Source organism: Oncorhynchus nerka, linkage group LG4, assembly GCF_034236695.1.
Source record: "Oncorhynchus nerka isolate Pitt River linkage group LG4, Oner_Uvic_2.0, whole genome shotgun sequence".
NCBI classification, from domain to species: Eukaryota; Metazoa; Chordata; class Actinopteri; order Salmoniformes; family Salmonidae; genus Oncorhynchus; species Oncorhynchus nerka.
In genome coordinates, this window is record NC_088399.1 from 22,198,513 (window position 1) to 22,216,192 (window position 17,680).

Genomic DNA, 17,680 nt, shown 5'->3' on the forward strand with positions numbered 1-17,680 from the left:
TGCTGAGCTGACCTTGATCGTGCTGAACCATGCAGAGCTGTGTGTCGCCACAAACACAAGCCAGAGTGCCAGTCAAAGACCAGTGCCAACCAGTACAGGAACCATGCAGAACCAGTACTGACCCGAACCAGAACCAGAACCTAGAACCATGCAGGGCCCTCAGGCCCATAGAGACCCAGCCAGGAGTCACCCTAGCTGGGCCTCCAGAGACCTGCGGGTGTGCCACTTACCAGGGAACCTCGCTTGTAGCGACTATACCAAGAGCCTGGGGAGTCTTTGGGCCATTTTGCCATTTTGCTCTGTAAAATATGAGATGAGCTGTTCAGGAAAAAGGGAAGGGGACGGGAGGAAGGGGGGCGTTAGGGGGGCTTACCAGTTTACCACGTTTGAATTCACTGAACCAGGAGCCAGGGATCTCCTTTACCCAGGAGGTGAGCCTAGTCTGGGTATGGATGGAGCAAAACGGGGGAAGAGGAGGAGGACAAAACATGGTTAAAGAAAGAAAAACAGTAAGAACAGCCTCCTGAAAGAAATAACAACGTTATCCCTCGTTCTTCTAAACCCTCCCTCCCTTGGTCCATCTGTGGTGTCTGAGAGACCTGTAGTAGTATTGTGTGACACTGAACAGCCCGGGAGAGTGTAAAATACCTTAGCAAGCCATTATCGCATTTTGTGTAAACACTGGCTGGCAGCTAATTACTGATCAAATATTCATGAGTACACAGTGATTCATTAAGATATGTTGTATGCATTCTAAATGGGCCCTAGTCAAAAGGAGTGCCCTATAAAAGGAATAGGGTGCCATTTAGGATGCATCTGTTAGCCGCCAAAGGACCAGCTTAAAAATGCCCCCTTTCCCTTCAGCTAAGTGTTCTGCTCTATACCAAAATAGAAGTGACTATGCTTTTTATGGTGTTTATTTAAGCTTCTGCTGTATACTGTCGGTAAGGACAAGTGGCTTTGTTTTGTGGTTTTCATTTAAAACTAGATACGATTTTGTTGCATAGCCTCTCTTGTTTTCTTCATTTAAATTCGATTCAGCTGCATTATAACTACCAATAAGTATCAGATACATGGCCAGTGATACTCCAGTGTGATATTCTGAATATTATTATACCCCAGGAATGAGCTAGATCAGTCTGATACAGGGTTTATACAGGGCTTGTCATCAATGCCTTAATGTGTAAATTAATGTTCAGCTGGAGATCAATTAGCGCTGGGAGACAGCATACATTAAACACACCCTGCTGTCTTGAAAGGCACTTCCAGCTCTCCTAACATGAGTAGAGCAAGCAGCAGGGGATCCCTCTGGAGGAGACCACTGATACCCTATAACTGATCCCCTCTACTGGAGGAGACCACTGATACCCTACAACTGATCCCCTCTACTGGAGGAGACCACTGATACCCTACAACTGATCCCCCCCCCCCACTGGAGGAGACCACTGATACCCTAGAACTGATCCCCTCTACTGGAGGAGAGCACTGATACCCTAGAACTGATCCCCTCTACTGGAGGAGACCACTGGTACCCTAGAACTGATCCCTCTACTGGAGGAGGCCAATGATACCCTATAACTGATCCCCTCTACTGGAGGAGACCACTGATACCCTATAACTGATCCCCTCTACTGGAGGAGACCACTGATACCCTAGAACTGATCCCTCTACTGGAGGAGAGATCTGATACCCTAGAACTGATCCCCTCTACTGGAGGAGATAACTGATACCCAGAACTGATCCCCTCTACTGGAGGAGACCACTGATACCCTAGAACTGATCCCTCTACTGGAGGAGACCACTGATACCCTAGAACTGATCCCTCTACTGGAGGAGAGATCTGATACCCTAGAACTGATCCCCTCTACTGGAGGAGATAACTGATACCCAGAACTGATCCCCTCTACTGGAGGAGACCACTGACACCCTAGAACTGATCCCTCTACTGGAGGAGACCACTGATACCCTAGAACTGATCCCTCTACTGGAGGAGAGAACTGATACCCTAGAACTGATCCCTCTACTGGAGGAGACCACTGATACCCTAGAACTGATCCCTCTACTGGAGGAGATAACTGATACCCTAGAACGTATCCCCTCTACTGGAGGAGACCACTGATACCCTAGAACGTATCCCCTCTACTGGAGGAGACCACTGATACCCTAGAACTGATCCCTCTACTGGAGGAGACCACTGATACCCTAGAACTGATCCCTCTACTGGAGGAGATAACTGATACCCTAGAACTGATCCCCTCTACTGGAGGAGACCACTGATACCCTAGAACTGATCCCTCTACTGGAGGAGAGAACTGATAACCTAGAACTGATCCCTCTACTGGAGGAGAGAACTGATACCCATTTACATTTACATTTAAGTCATTTAGAACTGATCCCTCCCTGTTCACCCACGACTGCGTGGCCACGCACGCGTCCAACTCAATCATCAAGTTTGCGGACGACACAACAGTGGTAGGCTTGATTACCAACAACGACGAGACGGCCTACAGGGAGGAGGTGAGGGCCCTCGGAGTGTGGTTTCAGGAAAATAACCTCACACTCAACGTCAACAAAACTAAGGAGATGATTGTGGACTTCAGGAAACAGCAGAGGGAACACCCCCCTATCCACATCGATGGAACAGTAGTGGAGAGGGTAGCAAGTTTTAAGTTCCTCGGCATACACATCACAGACAAACTGAATTGGTCCACTCACACTGACAGCGTCGTGAAGAAGGCGCAGCAGCGCCTCTTCAACCTCAGGAGGCTGAAGAAATTTGGCTTGTCACCAAAAGCACTCACAAACTTCTACAGATGCACAATCGAGAGCATCCTGGCGGGCTGTATCACCGCCTGGTACGGCAACTGCTCCGCCCTCAACCGTAAGGCTCTCCAGAGGGTAGTGAGGTCTGCACAACGCATCACCGGGGGCAAACTACCTGCCCTCCAGGACACCTACACCACCCGATGTTACAGGAAGGCCATAAAGATCATCAAGGACATCAACCACCGAACCACTGCCTGTTCACCCTGCTATCATCCAGAAGGCGAGGTCAGTACAGGTGCATCAAAGCTGGGACCGAGAGACTGAAAAACAGCTTCTATCTCAAGGCCATCAGACTGTTAAACAGCCACCACTAACATTGAGTGGCTGCTGCCAACACACTGTTATTGACACTGACCCAACTCCAGCCACTTTAATAATGGGAATTGATGGGAAATGATGTAAATATATCACTAGCCACTTTAAACAATGCTACCTTATATAATGTTACTTACCCTACATTATTCATCTCATATGCATACGTATATACTGTACTCTAGATTATCGACTGCATCCTTATGTCACTAGCCACTTTAACTATGCCACTTTGTTTACTTTGTCTACATACTCATCTCATATGTATATACTGTACTCGATACCATCTACTGTATCTTGCCTATGCTGCTCTGTACCATCACTCATTCATATATCCTTATGTACATATTCTTTATCCCCTTACACTGTGTATAAGACAGTAGTTTTAGAATTGTTAGTTAGATTACTTGTTGGTTATCACTGCATTGTCGGAACTAGAAGCACAAGCATTTCGCTACACTCGCATTAACATCTGCTAACCATGTGTATGTGACAAATAAATTTGATTTGATTTTATTTGATTTTGACACTGGAGGAGAGAACTGATACCCTAGAACTGATCCCTCTACTGGAGGAGAGAACTGATACCCTAGAACTGATCCCTCTACTGGAGGAGAGAACTGATACCCTAGAACTGATTCGCTCTACTTCTAACTCTTCTTTTTCTCTCCAGTCCTTTATCTATCTACTGTACCTCTTCTCCTCTATCCTCTCCTCTGCATAACTCATGATGGGTAGACTAGGGATACAGTGTTCTAGGCTAGCAGGGAGGGAGAGATGGTGTTGTGTGTGTGTGTGTGTGTGTGTGTGTGTGTGTGTGTGTGTGCACACCTTCCCATGTGCATGTCAATGCATGGCAATGTCAGGGTCTCTGACCATGTGCCATCTCTCCACTCCTTCACACTAACGAGGCCATCCCACTGGCCCATTCATCTGCCCGGCTATAAAAAGTGAAGTTCATTAATCAGAGTTTAAGCAAACTCCTGCTCCTCTGTGTCTCAATGTGCCAGCGGATCGTTAAAATGTCCTGTAGCTTAGAGCCCTTACAGATCCCCCCTGGCCTGCCCCAGACACAGTTTCCTGTGTTTTACCTCTCCTCTCCTTTCCTGTCTTCTCCTGTCCCCCTCTCCTCTACACCATGCATAACCAACCAGGAGCAAATTCCTCTCTGGGTGCCTGTCACCTGCCATAACCTATTTCAGGTGACTGGGCCAGGGACGACACTAGGCCACTGACACTTACCTGGAGGATAGTACGGCAGAACTGTGTGTGTGTGTGTGCGTGCGTGTGTGTTTGTGTGTGTGGACATGTGTGTGGAAGGGAGTCTTTGACTCTCTGTTGACAGTGAGGGACTGCCCCAAATGTATTCTTTGTCATCATGACATGTCGGTAGTGTGTAACACCAAGCGTCTTTACATGGAGCTGCTGCCCCTAGGGGCTTGGAGGACCCTGGGTATTACACTCATAGCAGTAAAGTAATAGTGATGCATGAATGTTACATATATGAGTGTTATGTGATTATGCAGTAGTATCAGGAGAGAGGTATATATGATTTATATGTGTAGTAGTTTGCCTGGGGCCAGGGAAGAATAAATAAATATTAACTTATCTGCATCATACGGTCAGAGTTATTTAACCTGTCAATCAAATGGGGAATAGTTGACACTTGACAGAACAATGTATAAAGATTTTTTATACACACTTTTTCAATCAACCAGAAATATCACTGTGCCACGCAGGCATGATACATTTTAATCATTTGTATTTCCCTCATTATATACATCAAAACCTATAAAATGTGTATGGTTCCGGTATTTAAGATGCATTTCTATCACTGGCTCTCAAAATGTGACTTTTACCAGTGGTGAGTGTAAAAGCACCATGACTTACCCCTTCAGACTTCTTATCAGGGTAGATACAGCTCTCTCCTCCTGCTGTGAAGTTGCAGTGGACCTTGAAAGAGTCCCTCGAGCAACCCTGGTTGGGGTCGATCCAGTATTCACCTGAAAACGACAAGAAATGGAGGGAGGGAGGGGGAGGGAGGGAGGGAGGGAGGGAGAAAATGGGGAAGATGGAAAAGAAAGAGGGGAGGAGAGAGGGAAGGAGGGAACCTTAACAATTAGAAACCTTTTCATCAGAGATCATTCAATGTTTAAATTAGCATGATTTAGCATTCCAAGGAGAGACTATTCTATACCCCATATCATCAAATACCAATCATATTAATAATCCTATTTAAATGTAAATCCATTATAGTAGTGACACTTGGTCCTTGACCTATATAAAGTAGCCCCACCTGTATGAAACAGATGGCTAGCACCAGCCACCTTTTCCAAACAAGTTTCAAACAAGATTATTCCTGGGCTTCAGCACCGAACTTAGTAAGACTTCAGATTTAGTATTTCAGATCTCAAATCGATGCCCACCGTCGGGGAAGTCAGGGTGGCAGAGCTGCAGGTCCTTGCAGGTGCGGGCGGGGTTGCCCTGTGTTCCCAGTGGGTGCTTCATCTGCTCAATCTCTAGCTTGAGGGAGTTGAGGGATCCGAAGATCTCCTCCATTCCATCGTCGTAGTCCTTGTAGTTGGCATCTGCATTGGCATCGTCCATCATCTGGCTGGCATCAATGTTCCTGCGGCTCCGCTTGGAGCTCGACTGCATGGGCAGCGGGTGAATGACATCCCCAGGAGGACCCTATCGGAGTGGAGAAGGAGAGAGAGGGGGAGAGGAGGAGACAGGGAAAGAAGAGGGGGGCGGAGATGAGGAAAGAAGAGGGGGAGAGGGGGAGGAGGTGAGGAAGAGAGGAAGAGGTGAGGAGACGGGGAAAGGAGAGGGGAGAGGAGGAGACAGGGAAAGGGAGGGGGCAGAGATGAGGGAAAGAAGGGGGAGGGGGAGGAGAGGGGGAGAGGAGAGATGAGGAAGAGAGGAAGAGGGGTGAGGAGACGGGGAAAGGAGAGGGGAGAGGAGGAGACAGGGAAAGGGAGGGGGGCAGAGATGAGGAAAGAAGAGGGGGAGAGGGGGGAGGAGGAAGAGAGGAAGAGGTGAGGAGACGGGGAAAGGAGAGGGGGAGAGGAGGAGACAGGGAAAGGGAGGGGGCAGAGATGAGGAAAGAAGAGGGGGGAGGGGGAGGAGGTGAGGAAGAGAGGAAGAGGTGAGGAGACGGGGAAAGGAGAGGGGAGAGGAGGAGACAGGGAAAGGGAGGGGGCAGAGATGAGGAAAGAAGAGGGGGAGAGGGGGAGGAGGTGAGGAAGAGAGGAAGAGGTGAGGAGACGGGGAAAGGAGAGGGGGAGAGGAGGAGACAGGGAAAGGGAGGGGGCAGAGATGAGGAAAGAAGGGGGAGAGGGGGAGGAGAGGAAGAGGAAGAGGTGAGGAGACGGGGAAAGGAGAGGGGAGAGGAGGAGACAGGGAGGGGGCAGAGATGAGGAAAGAAGAGGGGGAGAGGGGGAGGAGGTGAGGAAGAGAGGAAGAGGTGAGGAGACGGGGAAAGGAGAGGGGGAGAGGAGGAGACAGGGAAAGGGAGAGGGGCAGAGATGAGGAAAGAAGAGGGGGAGAGGGGGAGGAGGTGAGGAAGAGAGGAAGAGGTGAGGAGATGGGGAAAGGAGAGGGGGAGAGGAGGAGACAGGGAAAGGGAGGGGGCAGAGATGAGGAAAGAAGAGGGGGAGAGGGGGAGGAGGTGAGGAAGAGAGGAAGAGGTGAGGAGATGGGGAAAGGAGGGGGAGAGGAGGAGACAGGGAAAGGGAGGGGGCAGAGATGAGGAAAGAAGAGGGGGAGAGGGGGAGGAGGTGAGGAAGAGAGGAAGAGGTGAGGAGACGGGGAAAGGAGAGGGGGAGAGGAGGAGACAGGGAAAGGGAGGGGGCAGAGATGAGGAAAGAAGAGGGGGAGAGGGGGAGGAGGTGAGGAAGAGAGGAAGAGGTGAGGAGACGGGGAAAGGAGAGGGGAGAGGAGGAGACAGGGAAAGGGAGGGGGCAGAGATGAGGAAAGAAGAGGGGGAGAGGGGGAGGTGGTGAGGAAGAGAGGAAGAGGTGAGGAGATGGGAAAAGGAGAGGGGGAGAGGAGGAGACAGGGAAAGGGAGGGGGCAGAGATGAGGAAAGAAGAGGGGGAGAGGGGAGGTGGTGAGGAAGAGAGGAAGAGTTGAGGAGATGGGAAAAGGAGAGGGGGAGAGGAGGAGACAGGGAAAGGGAGGGGGCAGAGATGAGGAAAGAAGAGGGGGAGAGGGGGAGGTGGTGAGGAAGAGAGGAAGAGGTGAGGAGATGAGAAAAGGAGGGGGAGAGGAGGAGACAGGGAAAGGGAGGGGGCAGAGATGAGGAAAGAAGAGGGGGGGGTGATGAGATGAGGAAAGAAGGGGGGGGTGATGAGATGAGGAAAGGAGAGGGGGAGGGGGAGATGGAGAAAAGAGAGGAAGGAAAGGGGGAGAGAAAGAGGGAAAGAGGGAGAGAAATGGGAGAGAGATGTTTTAGTCAGGATAAACTACAAAACCACAAAACAACAACATGTAATGACATCACACAATCATGAAGATAACTTACAGGAGGCCCAGGTTGTCCAGGAACACCAGTCTCTCCTTTGGGACCAGTTTGACCCTGAGGAAGACAGGAAAGAACACAGCATCATACACACAGCCTCTATGGACAGTAGGACATGGTTTAGACTTTAGAAGCCCATATACACAACTTATATGGACAGTGGGACATGATTTCAAGGGGACAGTACGACATGGGACATGGTGGATTGTGGGGACGCTTACCGATGACCCCTTAGCTCCTTTAGGACCAGGAGGACCTGGTAATCCTGGAGGTCCCAGGGGACCAAGAGGACCTGAGGGGCCAGCAATACCCTAGAGGAGAGAAGGAGAGAATAAAGACAGGAAGGAGAGAAGAGAGGCTGATCAAACCACACTTGACTGTGTTGACTTGATATGATTAACTGTATTATCAGACCAAACCACAACATGTCACTTATTATTAGGTAAACATCGCTCCATAATCATGTAAACAACAGTTGTAGGTCTACTAACATTGTCTCCTTTGGGTCCTGATGTCCCCTGGGGGCCTGGCAGACCTCTGTCACCCTTCTCTCCCTGCTCTCCTGGGGGCCCGATCAGACCGATCAGACCAGGGTGGCCCTGAGGAGAGGAGAAACACAGATCAAAACAGGCATCAATAATCAATTAATTACTCACATCAATCTGCCTGTCAATCAATCTCTCTTCATATATCATTAGTGTGATGACTCACTGCCCTGGGGCTAATACCAGATACATAATCAATAGGTTTGAACACCGAGCCGTCAGTTATCAATCACTTGAATGTGTATAGTATGGAATACACAGTATCTCCATCGCCAGATTTCAAGTGTATCCCTATAGAATTCTAGACATCAACATCATTAGCAATGGAAGAAGATCAATACAGTATGTGACTTTTAGCCATGCATGCAACAGGTATGTTAATATTTTACTGTAATATTTACAGTATAGTACTTGTTGTCAATAACCTACTGAAACAGGGGGGTGGGTTTTACCTTTTCTCCCTTAATGCCAGAGTCTCCCTTCAAACCTGGTAATCCTGGAGGACCCTGTGAGGGAGAGAGGAGGGAGAGAGGAGAGAGAGAGAAAGAGAGAGACAGGAGAGAGAGAGCAAGAGAGAGAGAAAGAGAGAGAGAGAGATGGAAATAATATGGGAGAGTTGTAGTGGAGAGGGATGGAAGGAAGGGGGCAGAGAAGTAGAGAGGGAGGTAGAGTAAAAGAGAGTGAGGACATATAACATTACATGTCTGACCCAATAAAACAAGCTACTGTGAATCCTGTGACATCCAATGACCAGGGTTTAGGGGTTAGAGGTCAGAGGTTAGTTGTCTCACCATGGGTCCAGGGGGTCCGTCGGGGCCTGAGGAACCTGGAAGACCTTGTTCCCCCTGCATGGAAACAAGATACGAATCAATGCTTTAAGCCACTGATCTTTACATACAATATAAGGGTGGCAGGTAGCCTAGCTTGTACACGTATGAAATAGGACAAATGTAAGCACCCACCTAATTATTATTACAATATTGGTATTATTCCCTTATGCTTATATTGTGTGAATGAGAAATAGCTTTGTAAGATCAGTCACTATACTCATCTATGAGTGTAATAGCTATGACACAAAGAAATTAAAATATTAAACAATGCTGTACTTACAACTGGGCCAGGGATCCCTCTGAGACCTTCAGAACCTTGCTTGCCAGGTGCTCCCTGAGGACCAACGGGGCCTGTCTTTCCCTGTGGGCCCTCCAGACCAGACTCTCCCTTGGCTCCCTTCTCTCCTTGCCTGCCCTCGGGTCCAGTTGTACCATGGGGGCCTCTCTTTCCTGGTGGGCCAGAAGGACCTGACTCTCCGGTGGGTCCAGGAGAACCCTAAAAGATGAGAAAGGATAAAGTACATGATCAAAGTGCTAAAAGCTCTTGTACAGTACTTCTATGTTTACTGTAGTTACCTTCATATATGAGAAATTCTCAGTGTGTTAGTGCTTGTTCGTCGTTAGACAGGTGTAATAATACGTTAGGTGAGACTCACAGGTTGACCAGCCTCTCCGTCGTCTCCCTTGTCACCAGGAGGACCGTCTAAACCCTGGCAGGAGGAGAAAGAGAGACAATGTGGAAGGTGCATGACACTGAATGTATAGGGCACAGTGTGGGATTTTTTACATTTCAATAGGTGCCAAAGCATTACAGAAACTGGATGCCAAAACAATGTCATTGTAACATTTCAGTGACTTACAGCCTGTCCGATCTCGCCAGGGGGACCAGGATCACCAGGGAAACCACTTGGACCCTGGAAATGAAATCCAACAAAATGCTCAGCATCTAGAGTGACTCTAGAGACAACTTAATAACCCTAGAGATTACATCTTAATAACAACTGATTACAAATCCATAACATCCATTGGAATACATCCACATGGCAGTAACGGGACTCAACTGCAATCAATCAACCAATCAATCAATGAACTGTGATATGTGATTCTACAGAGAAGTGTAACCAGGACTTACAGGACTTCCTTTAGGACCGTCATCTCCAGGGGGACCTTTAGGGCCAGGGGGTCCAGCAGAACCTGCAGGACCGGACTCTCCCTTCTCTCCTCGCTCTCCTCTTGGGCCCTGTGGCAGTGGGGCAGTGTGTTAGTGTGTCAACAGTGTGTTACTGTGTAAACAATGTGTTCATGTCTATGCCCAGTAGAACTGTGCTTAACACACTCCATGTGGTTGGTGGGCTTTCTTCTATAATGGTTTTAATTACAACCTTGTTGAATTGATTCAGTTATTGTTACAGTAATGGTGAAGAGGAATAGCCTCATTCTACTGTTTTGTTATAATAAATATATGAATCGGTAAGTTTTTGCAGCAGAATAATTCCTTCTCTCCAATGGAGAGGCAGTGAATGGGAGTTGTAGTGGGGTGTTGTGGGGCTGTCTTGAAACAGTTGTTCTGTTAGATGATGATGTGAAGGTGCTGTCGGTTCACTTACAGGTCCGCCAAGTTCTCCCTGAAGACCAGGCTCTCCGTTTTCACCTGAGTCACCCTGAGAAAGGAAGAGAGAGAGAGAGATGGAACACGAGAAAGGAAGAGAGAGAGAGAGATGGAACACGAGAAAGGAAGAGAGAGAGAGAGATGGAACACGAGAAAGGAAGAGAGAGAGAGATGGAACACGAGAAAGGAAGAGAGAGAGAGAGATGGAACACGAGAAAGGAAGAGAGAGAGAGAGATGGAACACGAGAAAGGAAGAGAGAGAGAGAGATGGAACACGAGAAAGGAAGAGAGAGAGAGAGATGGAACACGAGAAAGGAAGAGAGAGAGAGATGGAACACGAGAAAGAAAACAATTCAGAAACGGCAGTGAACCAAAACAACTCTAACATTCATATTTACAGTAAACCCAATGTCCTGACGCCCCTGGGGAATGAAAGAGATGACACCAGGGGTTTCAATCCATCACAGCCAGTCAGAGCTGAGCCTGGAGCAGGCAGAGAGCAGGCGACCTCTGGGTCCTTCTTGGTCTACTCCATACATCTTCCACTCTCCCTCCCTCTCTCCCTGCCTGTCTTATTGGGTAGCGGGCCCAGGCTTCAGGCCCTGTTGTTACTCACTGTCACATAGGCCCCGTCTTCACAATCAATCAATCAATCATTGGGACAAACAGTGGACATGTTCCTAGAGACAATGTTTATCTAACCCTGGTGTGTGATGGGAGGGACAGGGCCTGGTGGATTTGAATTTAACTGTGCAGAGCTGAGCCAAACTGGGCCTAGTGAGCATTGGCCTAGCTCTAGGTTATCATACCCATCCATAGCCTTAGTGAGCACTGGCCTAGCTCTAGGTTATCATACCCATCCATAGCCTTAGTGAGCACTGGCCTAGCTCTAGGTTATCATACCCATCCATAGCCTTAGTGAGCACTGGCCTAGCTCTAGGTTATCATACCCATCCATAACCTTAGTGAGCACTGGCCTAGCTCTAGGTTATCATACCCATACATAGCCTTAGTGAGCACTGGCCTAGCTCTAGGTTATCATACCCATCCATAGCCTTAGTGAGCACTGGCCTAGCTCTAGGTTATCATACCCATCCATAGCCTTAGTGAGCACTGGCCTAGCTCTAGGTTATCATACCCATCCATAGCCTTAGTGAGCACTGGCCTAGCTCTAGGTTATCATACCCATCCATAGCCTTAGTGAGCACTGGCCTAGCTCTAGGTTATCATACCCATCCATAGCCTTAGTGAGCACTGGCCTAGCTCTAGGTTATCATACCCATACATAGCCTTAGTGAGCACTGGCCTAGCTCTAGGTTATCATACCCATCCATAGCCTTAGTGAGCACTGGCCTAGCTCTAGGTTATCATACCCATCCATAGCCTTAGTGAGCACTGGCCTAGCTCTAGGTTATCATACCCATCCATAGCCTTAGTGAGCACTGGCCTAGCTCTAGGTTATCATACCCATCCATAGCCTTAGTGAGCACTGGCCTAGCTCAAGGTTATCATACCCATCCATAGCCTTAGTGAGCACTGGCCTAGCTCTAGGTTATCATACCCATCCATAGCCTTAGTGAGCACTGGCCTAGCTCTAGGTTATCATACCCATCCATAGCCTTAGTGAGCACTGGCCTAGCTCTAGGTTATCATACCCATCCATAGCCTTAGTCAGCACTGGCCTAGCTCTAGGTTATCATACCCATCCATAGCCTTAGTGAGCACTGGCCTAGCTCTAGGTTATCATACCCATCCATAGCCTTAGTGAGCACTGGCCTAGCTCTAGGTTATCATACCCATCCATAGCCTTAGTGAGCACTGGCCTAGCTCTAGGTTATCATACCCATCCATAGCCTTAGTGAGCACTGGCCTAGCTCTAGGTTATCATACCCATCCATAGCCTTAGTGAGCACTGGCCTAGCTCTAGGTTATCATACCCACCCATAGCCTTAGTGAGCACTGGCCTAGCTCTAGGTTATCATACCCATCCATAGCCTTAGTGAGCACTGGCCTAGGTTTAGGTTATCATACCCATCCATAGCCTTAGTGAGCACTGGCCTAGCTCTAGGTTATCATACCCATCCATAGCCTTAGTGAGCACTGGCCTAGCTCTAGGTTATCATACCCATCCATAGCCTTAGTGAGCACTGGCCTAGGTTTAGGTTATCATACCCATCCATAGCCTTAGTGAGCACTGGCCTAGCTCTAGGTTATCATACCCATTCATAGCCTTAGTGAGCACTGGCCTAGCTCTAGGTTATCATACCCATCCATAGCCTTAGTGAGCACTGGCCTAGCTCTAGGTTATCATACCCATCCATAGCCTTAGTGAGCACTGGCCTAGCTCTAGGTTATCATACCCATCCATAGCCTTAGTGAGCACTGGCCTAGCTCTAGGTTATCATACCCATCCATAGCCTTAGTGAGCACTGGCCTAGCTCTAGGTTATCATACCCATCCATAGCCTTAGTGAGCACTGGCCTAGCTCTAGGTTATCATACCCATCCATAGCCTTAGTGAGCACTGGCCTAGCTCTAGGTTATCATACCCATCCATAGCCTTAGTGAGCACTGGCCTAGCTCTAGGTTATCATACCCATCCATAGCCTTAGTGAGCATCTGGCCTCTTTCCCAAAGCACTTTTGTTTCTGTCAGGATATCTAGTCCAGGCAGCAGAGCAGAGAGAGCAGAGCAGAGAGAGAGGCCTGTTTAAAAGCATGAGTTCTGTGCTGTTCTCTCCTGTACTAAGCTTTTTATACAGTCCTGTGTCTCTCTGGGAAGCCTGACTCCACATAGGGGCTACATACCAAAATGGCACCCTATTCCCTATAGGGAGAGAAAGAGAGAGATAGCGGGAGAAAGAGAGAGAGAGATAGCGAGAGAGATTGCGAGAGAGAGAGATTGCAAGAGAAAGAGAGAGAGAGAGAAAGAGAGAAAGAAAGAGAGAGAGAGAAAGAAAAAAGAGAGAGAGAGAGAAAGGGTGACAGAAAAAGAGAGAGAGAGAAAGAGAGAGATAGAGAGATAGAGGGAGAGAGAGGGGGAATGAGAGAGAGAGGGAGAGAGAGACATCGAGAAAGGAAGACTAAACCACTGCTATAAAAGCAGCCAGATCAGCTCAGATCAGATTAGCCAGAGACAGGATTGTAATTGTGGTGAGCTAAGCTTTTGTTTGAGGATGGGATGGATGTGTGCTCCCAGGTGGAAGACTCTCAGGGGGCGAAGGTCATTCCATCGATGGGCCAGATAAAACTTATCAAGCCATCATTGCAGTAGAAAGTGCTGAGAGCGTTTGGTGGACAGTGGGGCTGGCGGGTGCCAAGACAAAGCTTTCACAATCAAACAGCTACCTCCGATCGTCTGCCCCTGATGGAGAGCAAAACACCCAGGCTTATTTTGTAAGAGCTGTTTTAAATAATGCATTCAGCGTCTCCACAGTCACTTTGAGTATTAATTCACACTTCTACTCTCTCCAGCGACAATACTGTTGAAGATGAAAACACTACCATTAAGCTGTGTGTGTGTGTGTGTGTGTGTGTGTGTGTGTGTGTGTGTGTGTGTGTGTGTGTGTGTGTGTGTGACTCACACTCACTTGAGAATGAAAATGAGCGTTTCCAATTTCAAACATGATCTATTGAATAGCCACATCAAATATTGATGGTGACAAAAGCTTTGCAAAGAGGATGAGTGGTGATCTGAATAATTGTACTGAAACTCAAACTGACAATTGGACCTCTTGCACAGTAAGAATATCTGTCTCTTGATGCTACTTTAAACCACAGTTACAATGATAGATGAGACACCTTCTACCTCTGAGCTCAGCAACAGGGTAAATAGACGTTGCCATCTACTCTGGACTGCTGTGAACTATGGGGATTTTATGTGCAGGAACAGATGGCATAACGACTATGTACCTCAATACTGTCTGAGTGCTCTGCTATGTAGATCTCTAAGTACTAGAAGACCCATGGTAGATTAGGAGACCCATGGTGAACTAGGAGACCCATGGTGAACTAGGAGAACCATGGTGGACTAGAAGACCCATGGTGAACTAGGAGACCCATGGTGAACTAGGAGACCCATGATGGACTAGGAGAACCATGGTGGACTAGAAGACCCATGGTGAACTAGGAGACCCATGGTGAACTAGGAGACCCATGATGGACTAGGAGAACCATGGTGAACTAGGAGACCCATGGTGGACTAGGAGACCCATGGTGGTCTAGGAGACCCATGGTGAACTAGGAGACCCATGGTGAACTAGGAGACCCATGATGGACTAGGAGAACCATGGTGGACTAGAAGACCCATGGTGAACTAGGAGACCCATGGTGAACTAGGAGACCCATGATGGACTAGGAGAACCATGGTGAACTAGGAGACCCATGGTGGACTAGAAGACCCATGGTGGTCTAGGAGACCCATGGTGGATGAGGAGACCCATGGTGGACTAGGAGACCCATGGTGGACTAGGAGACCCATGGTGGATTAGGAGACCCATGGTGGACTAGGAGACCCATGGTGGACTAGGAGACTCATGGTGGACTAGGAGGGTCATAGTGGACTAGGAGAGTCATGGCTTCCAATGGGGTCAAGAGGACTAGGTCAAGTGTAGGAATCTTCAGAAAACTATGTAAAGGTTCTACCATAGAAATATAATCAATTTTGGATTGTATTTCTATGGGTTCTACATTGAGGTGAAGGGTATTAACAGGTGGACCTTACCTTCTCTCCAACAGATCCAGGGTTTCCAATACCACCAGGAGGTCCCTGAGGGCCGTCAGCTCCTGGGGGTCCGGAGGGGCCTCTGGGGCCAGGAGGACCGGGGGACCCTAGGAGGAAAGGAGAAAAAGAGTGATGAGTCTACTGTCATCACATACAAATAGGAATAAACTATCATCATATAAATATAGGAAACCGACAGTGCAAAATTCATTGTATACAATCCCTATACATACACTCAATACTGGTACATTAGAATTCTGCTCTATTTCATGAAATTCTATAGCAATATTGCATAAGAGAATAGTAGGAACTCTTACCATCTGACCAACGTCTCCAGTTTCTCCTTTCTCGCCGGCCGGACCTGGTAATCCCTGCAGTCAGACAAGATAATGACGTCAGTCACAATGACAACAACAGAAACCAATGAGCCCTGGGAAAAATAAATCCACTACATAGGGAAAAGGCTGCCATTTGGGACATGTTTAGACTGTCCCTGGTTATGATTATGGTTCTGACCTGAAGTCCCACTGGGCCAGGGGGTCCATTGAATCCTCTGGATCCTTCATCTCCCTTCTGGCCAAACAGACCCTGCTGACCTCTGGGACCGGGCTCTCCATCAGCTCCCTACACACCCGAGAGAGAGAGGAGAAGAGAAAGGGAGATAGAAGGAGAAAGAGAGAGAGAGGGAGGGGATAGAATGTACATACGTAAGAGAGTAAGGGGTAGAGAATAATTCGATTTTGAACTGTGGCATAGACCAGGTCAAGAGACTGTGGCAGGGACAGGAAGTGACATCATATCCAATGAACTGGAGGGTGAAATGATTTGGTGGGATACTTACAGCAGGACCAGGCGCCCCAACCGGGCCTTGGGGACCAGTAGGACCAGGTGGACCATGCTCTCCTTTGTCTCCTTTGCCTCCCTTCTGACCTGGCTCTCCAATCTCTCCCTGGTGATAGAAACAAAGACAACCACAACAACAGTCAACACAACTCAATGAATCCTGTTGAGTTAACTCACTTTAATCCTGTTGAGCTAGTGTTCAGCTAAATTAAGATTGGTATGTGAGTAAATGCTTGGCAGGGAGATAAGAGAGTTTTTAGGGCTTTTTGTTGAGTATATGTCATTGTTGCCTTCAAATATCATTCAGTGACACAGTGTCAGAACTAGGAGTCACATAATATATATATTTATTTATTTTATTTAACCTTTATTTAACTTGGCAAGTCAGTTAAGAACAAATTCTTATTTACAATGAAGGCCTACCAAAAGGCAAAAGGTCTCATGCCGAGGACGGGGGCAAGGATTAAAATGTTAAAATAAAATAAAAATATATGTCACGGCTCTCGACGTAATGAGGATCGGACCAAAGTGTAGCGTGGTAAGTGTTCATGATTTTATTTGATCACAAAACACAAAATTAACAAGAGGAAAAACCGAAACAGTTCTGTAAGGTGCATAAACTATACAGAAAACAACTATCCACAAAACACAGGTGGGAAAAAGGCTGCCTAAGTATGATTCCCAATCAGAGACAACGATAGACAGCTGTCCCTGATTGAGAACCATACCCGGCCAAAACACAGAAATAAAGAAACTAGAATGCCCACCATAGTCTCACCCTGGCCTAACCAAAATAGAGAATAAAAGCCTCTCTATGGCCAGGGCGTGACAATATAGAACAAAACAGAACAAAACACACATCGCGACAAGAGAGACAACACAACACTACATAAAGAGAGACCTAAGACAACAACTTAGCATGGCAGCAACACATGAAAACACTAGAGGTCGACCGATTAATCGGAATGGCCGATTAATTGGGGCCGATTTCAAGTTTTCATAACAATCGGAAATCTGTATTTTTGGACACCAATTTGGCCAATTTTTTTTATTATTATAATTTTTTTACCTTTATTTAACTAGCCAAGTCCGTTAAGAACACATTCTTATTTTCAATGACGGCCTAGGAACGGTGGGTTAACTGCCTCGTTCAGGGGTAGAACGACAGATTTTCACCTTGTCAGCTCGGGGGATTCAATCTTGCAACCTTACAGTTAACTAGTCCAACACTCTAACCACCTGCCTCTCATTGCACTCCACGAGGAGACTGCCTGTTACACGAATGCAGTAAGCCAAGGTAAGTTGCTAGCTAGCATTAAACTTATCTTATAAAAAACAATCAATCAATCAATCATAATCACTAGTTAACTACACATGGTTGATGATATTACTAGTTTATCTAGCGTGTCCTGCGTTGCATATAATTGATGCGGTGCGTATCGTTGCTCCAATGTGTACCTAACGATAAACATC

General features: G+C 47.5%; 1 protein-coding gene across 1 annotated transcript in view; it reads right to left on the reverse strand.

Moving 5' to 3' along the window:
- The window catches only part of LOC115117050 (collagen alpha-1(XI) chain-like), a 175,203-nt gene that overhangs the window by 10,567 nt on the left and 146,956 nt on the right, over nucleotides 1–17,680 (reverse strand). The window contains exons 42-58 of the mRNA XM_065017354.1: nucleotides 16,206–16,313; nucleotides 15,881–15,988; nucleotides 15,682–15,735; nucleotides 15,365–15,472; nucleotides 10,642–10,695; nucleotides 10,167–10,274; nucleotides 9,895–9,948; nucleotides 9,691–9,744; nucleotides 9,315–9,530; nucleotides 8,996–9,049; nucleotides 8,657–8,710; nucleotides 8,151–8,258; nucleotides 7,881–7,970; nucleotides 7,663–7,716; nucleotides 5,565–5,829; nucleotides 5,029–5,141; nucleotides 374–442 (exon numbers count right to left, since the gene is read on the reverse strand). Of these exons, the coding sequence (XP_064873426.1) occupies nucleotides 374–442; nucleotides 5,029–5,141; nucleotides 5,565–5,829; nucleotides 7,663–7,716; nucleotides 7,881–7,970; nucleotides 8,151–8,258; nucleotides 8,657–8,710; nucleotides 8,996–9,049; nucleotides 9,315–9,530; nucleotides 9,691–9,744; nucleotides 9,895–9,948; nucleotides 10,167–10,274; nucleotides 10,642–10,695; nucleotides 15,365–15,472; nucleotides 15,682–15,735; nucleotides 15,881–15,988; nucleotides 16,206–16,313 (1,671 nt within the window). The remainder of the gene's footprint in view (nucleotides 1–373; nucleotides 443–5,028; nucleotides 5,142–5,564; nucleotides 5,830–7,662; nucleotides 7,717–7,880; nucleotides 7,971–8,150; nucleotides 8,259–8,656; nucleotides 8,711–8,995; nucleotides 9,050–9,314; nucleotides 9,531–9,690; nucleotides 9,745–9,894; nucleotides 9,949–10,166; nucleotides 10,275–10,641; nucleotides 10,696–15,364; nucleotides 15,473–15,681; nucleotides 15,736–15,880; nucleotides 15,989–16,205; nucleotides 16,314–17,680) is intronic.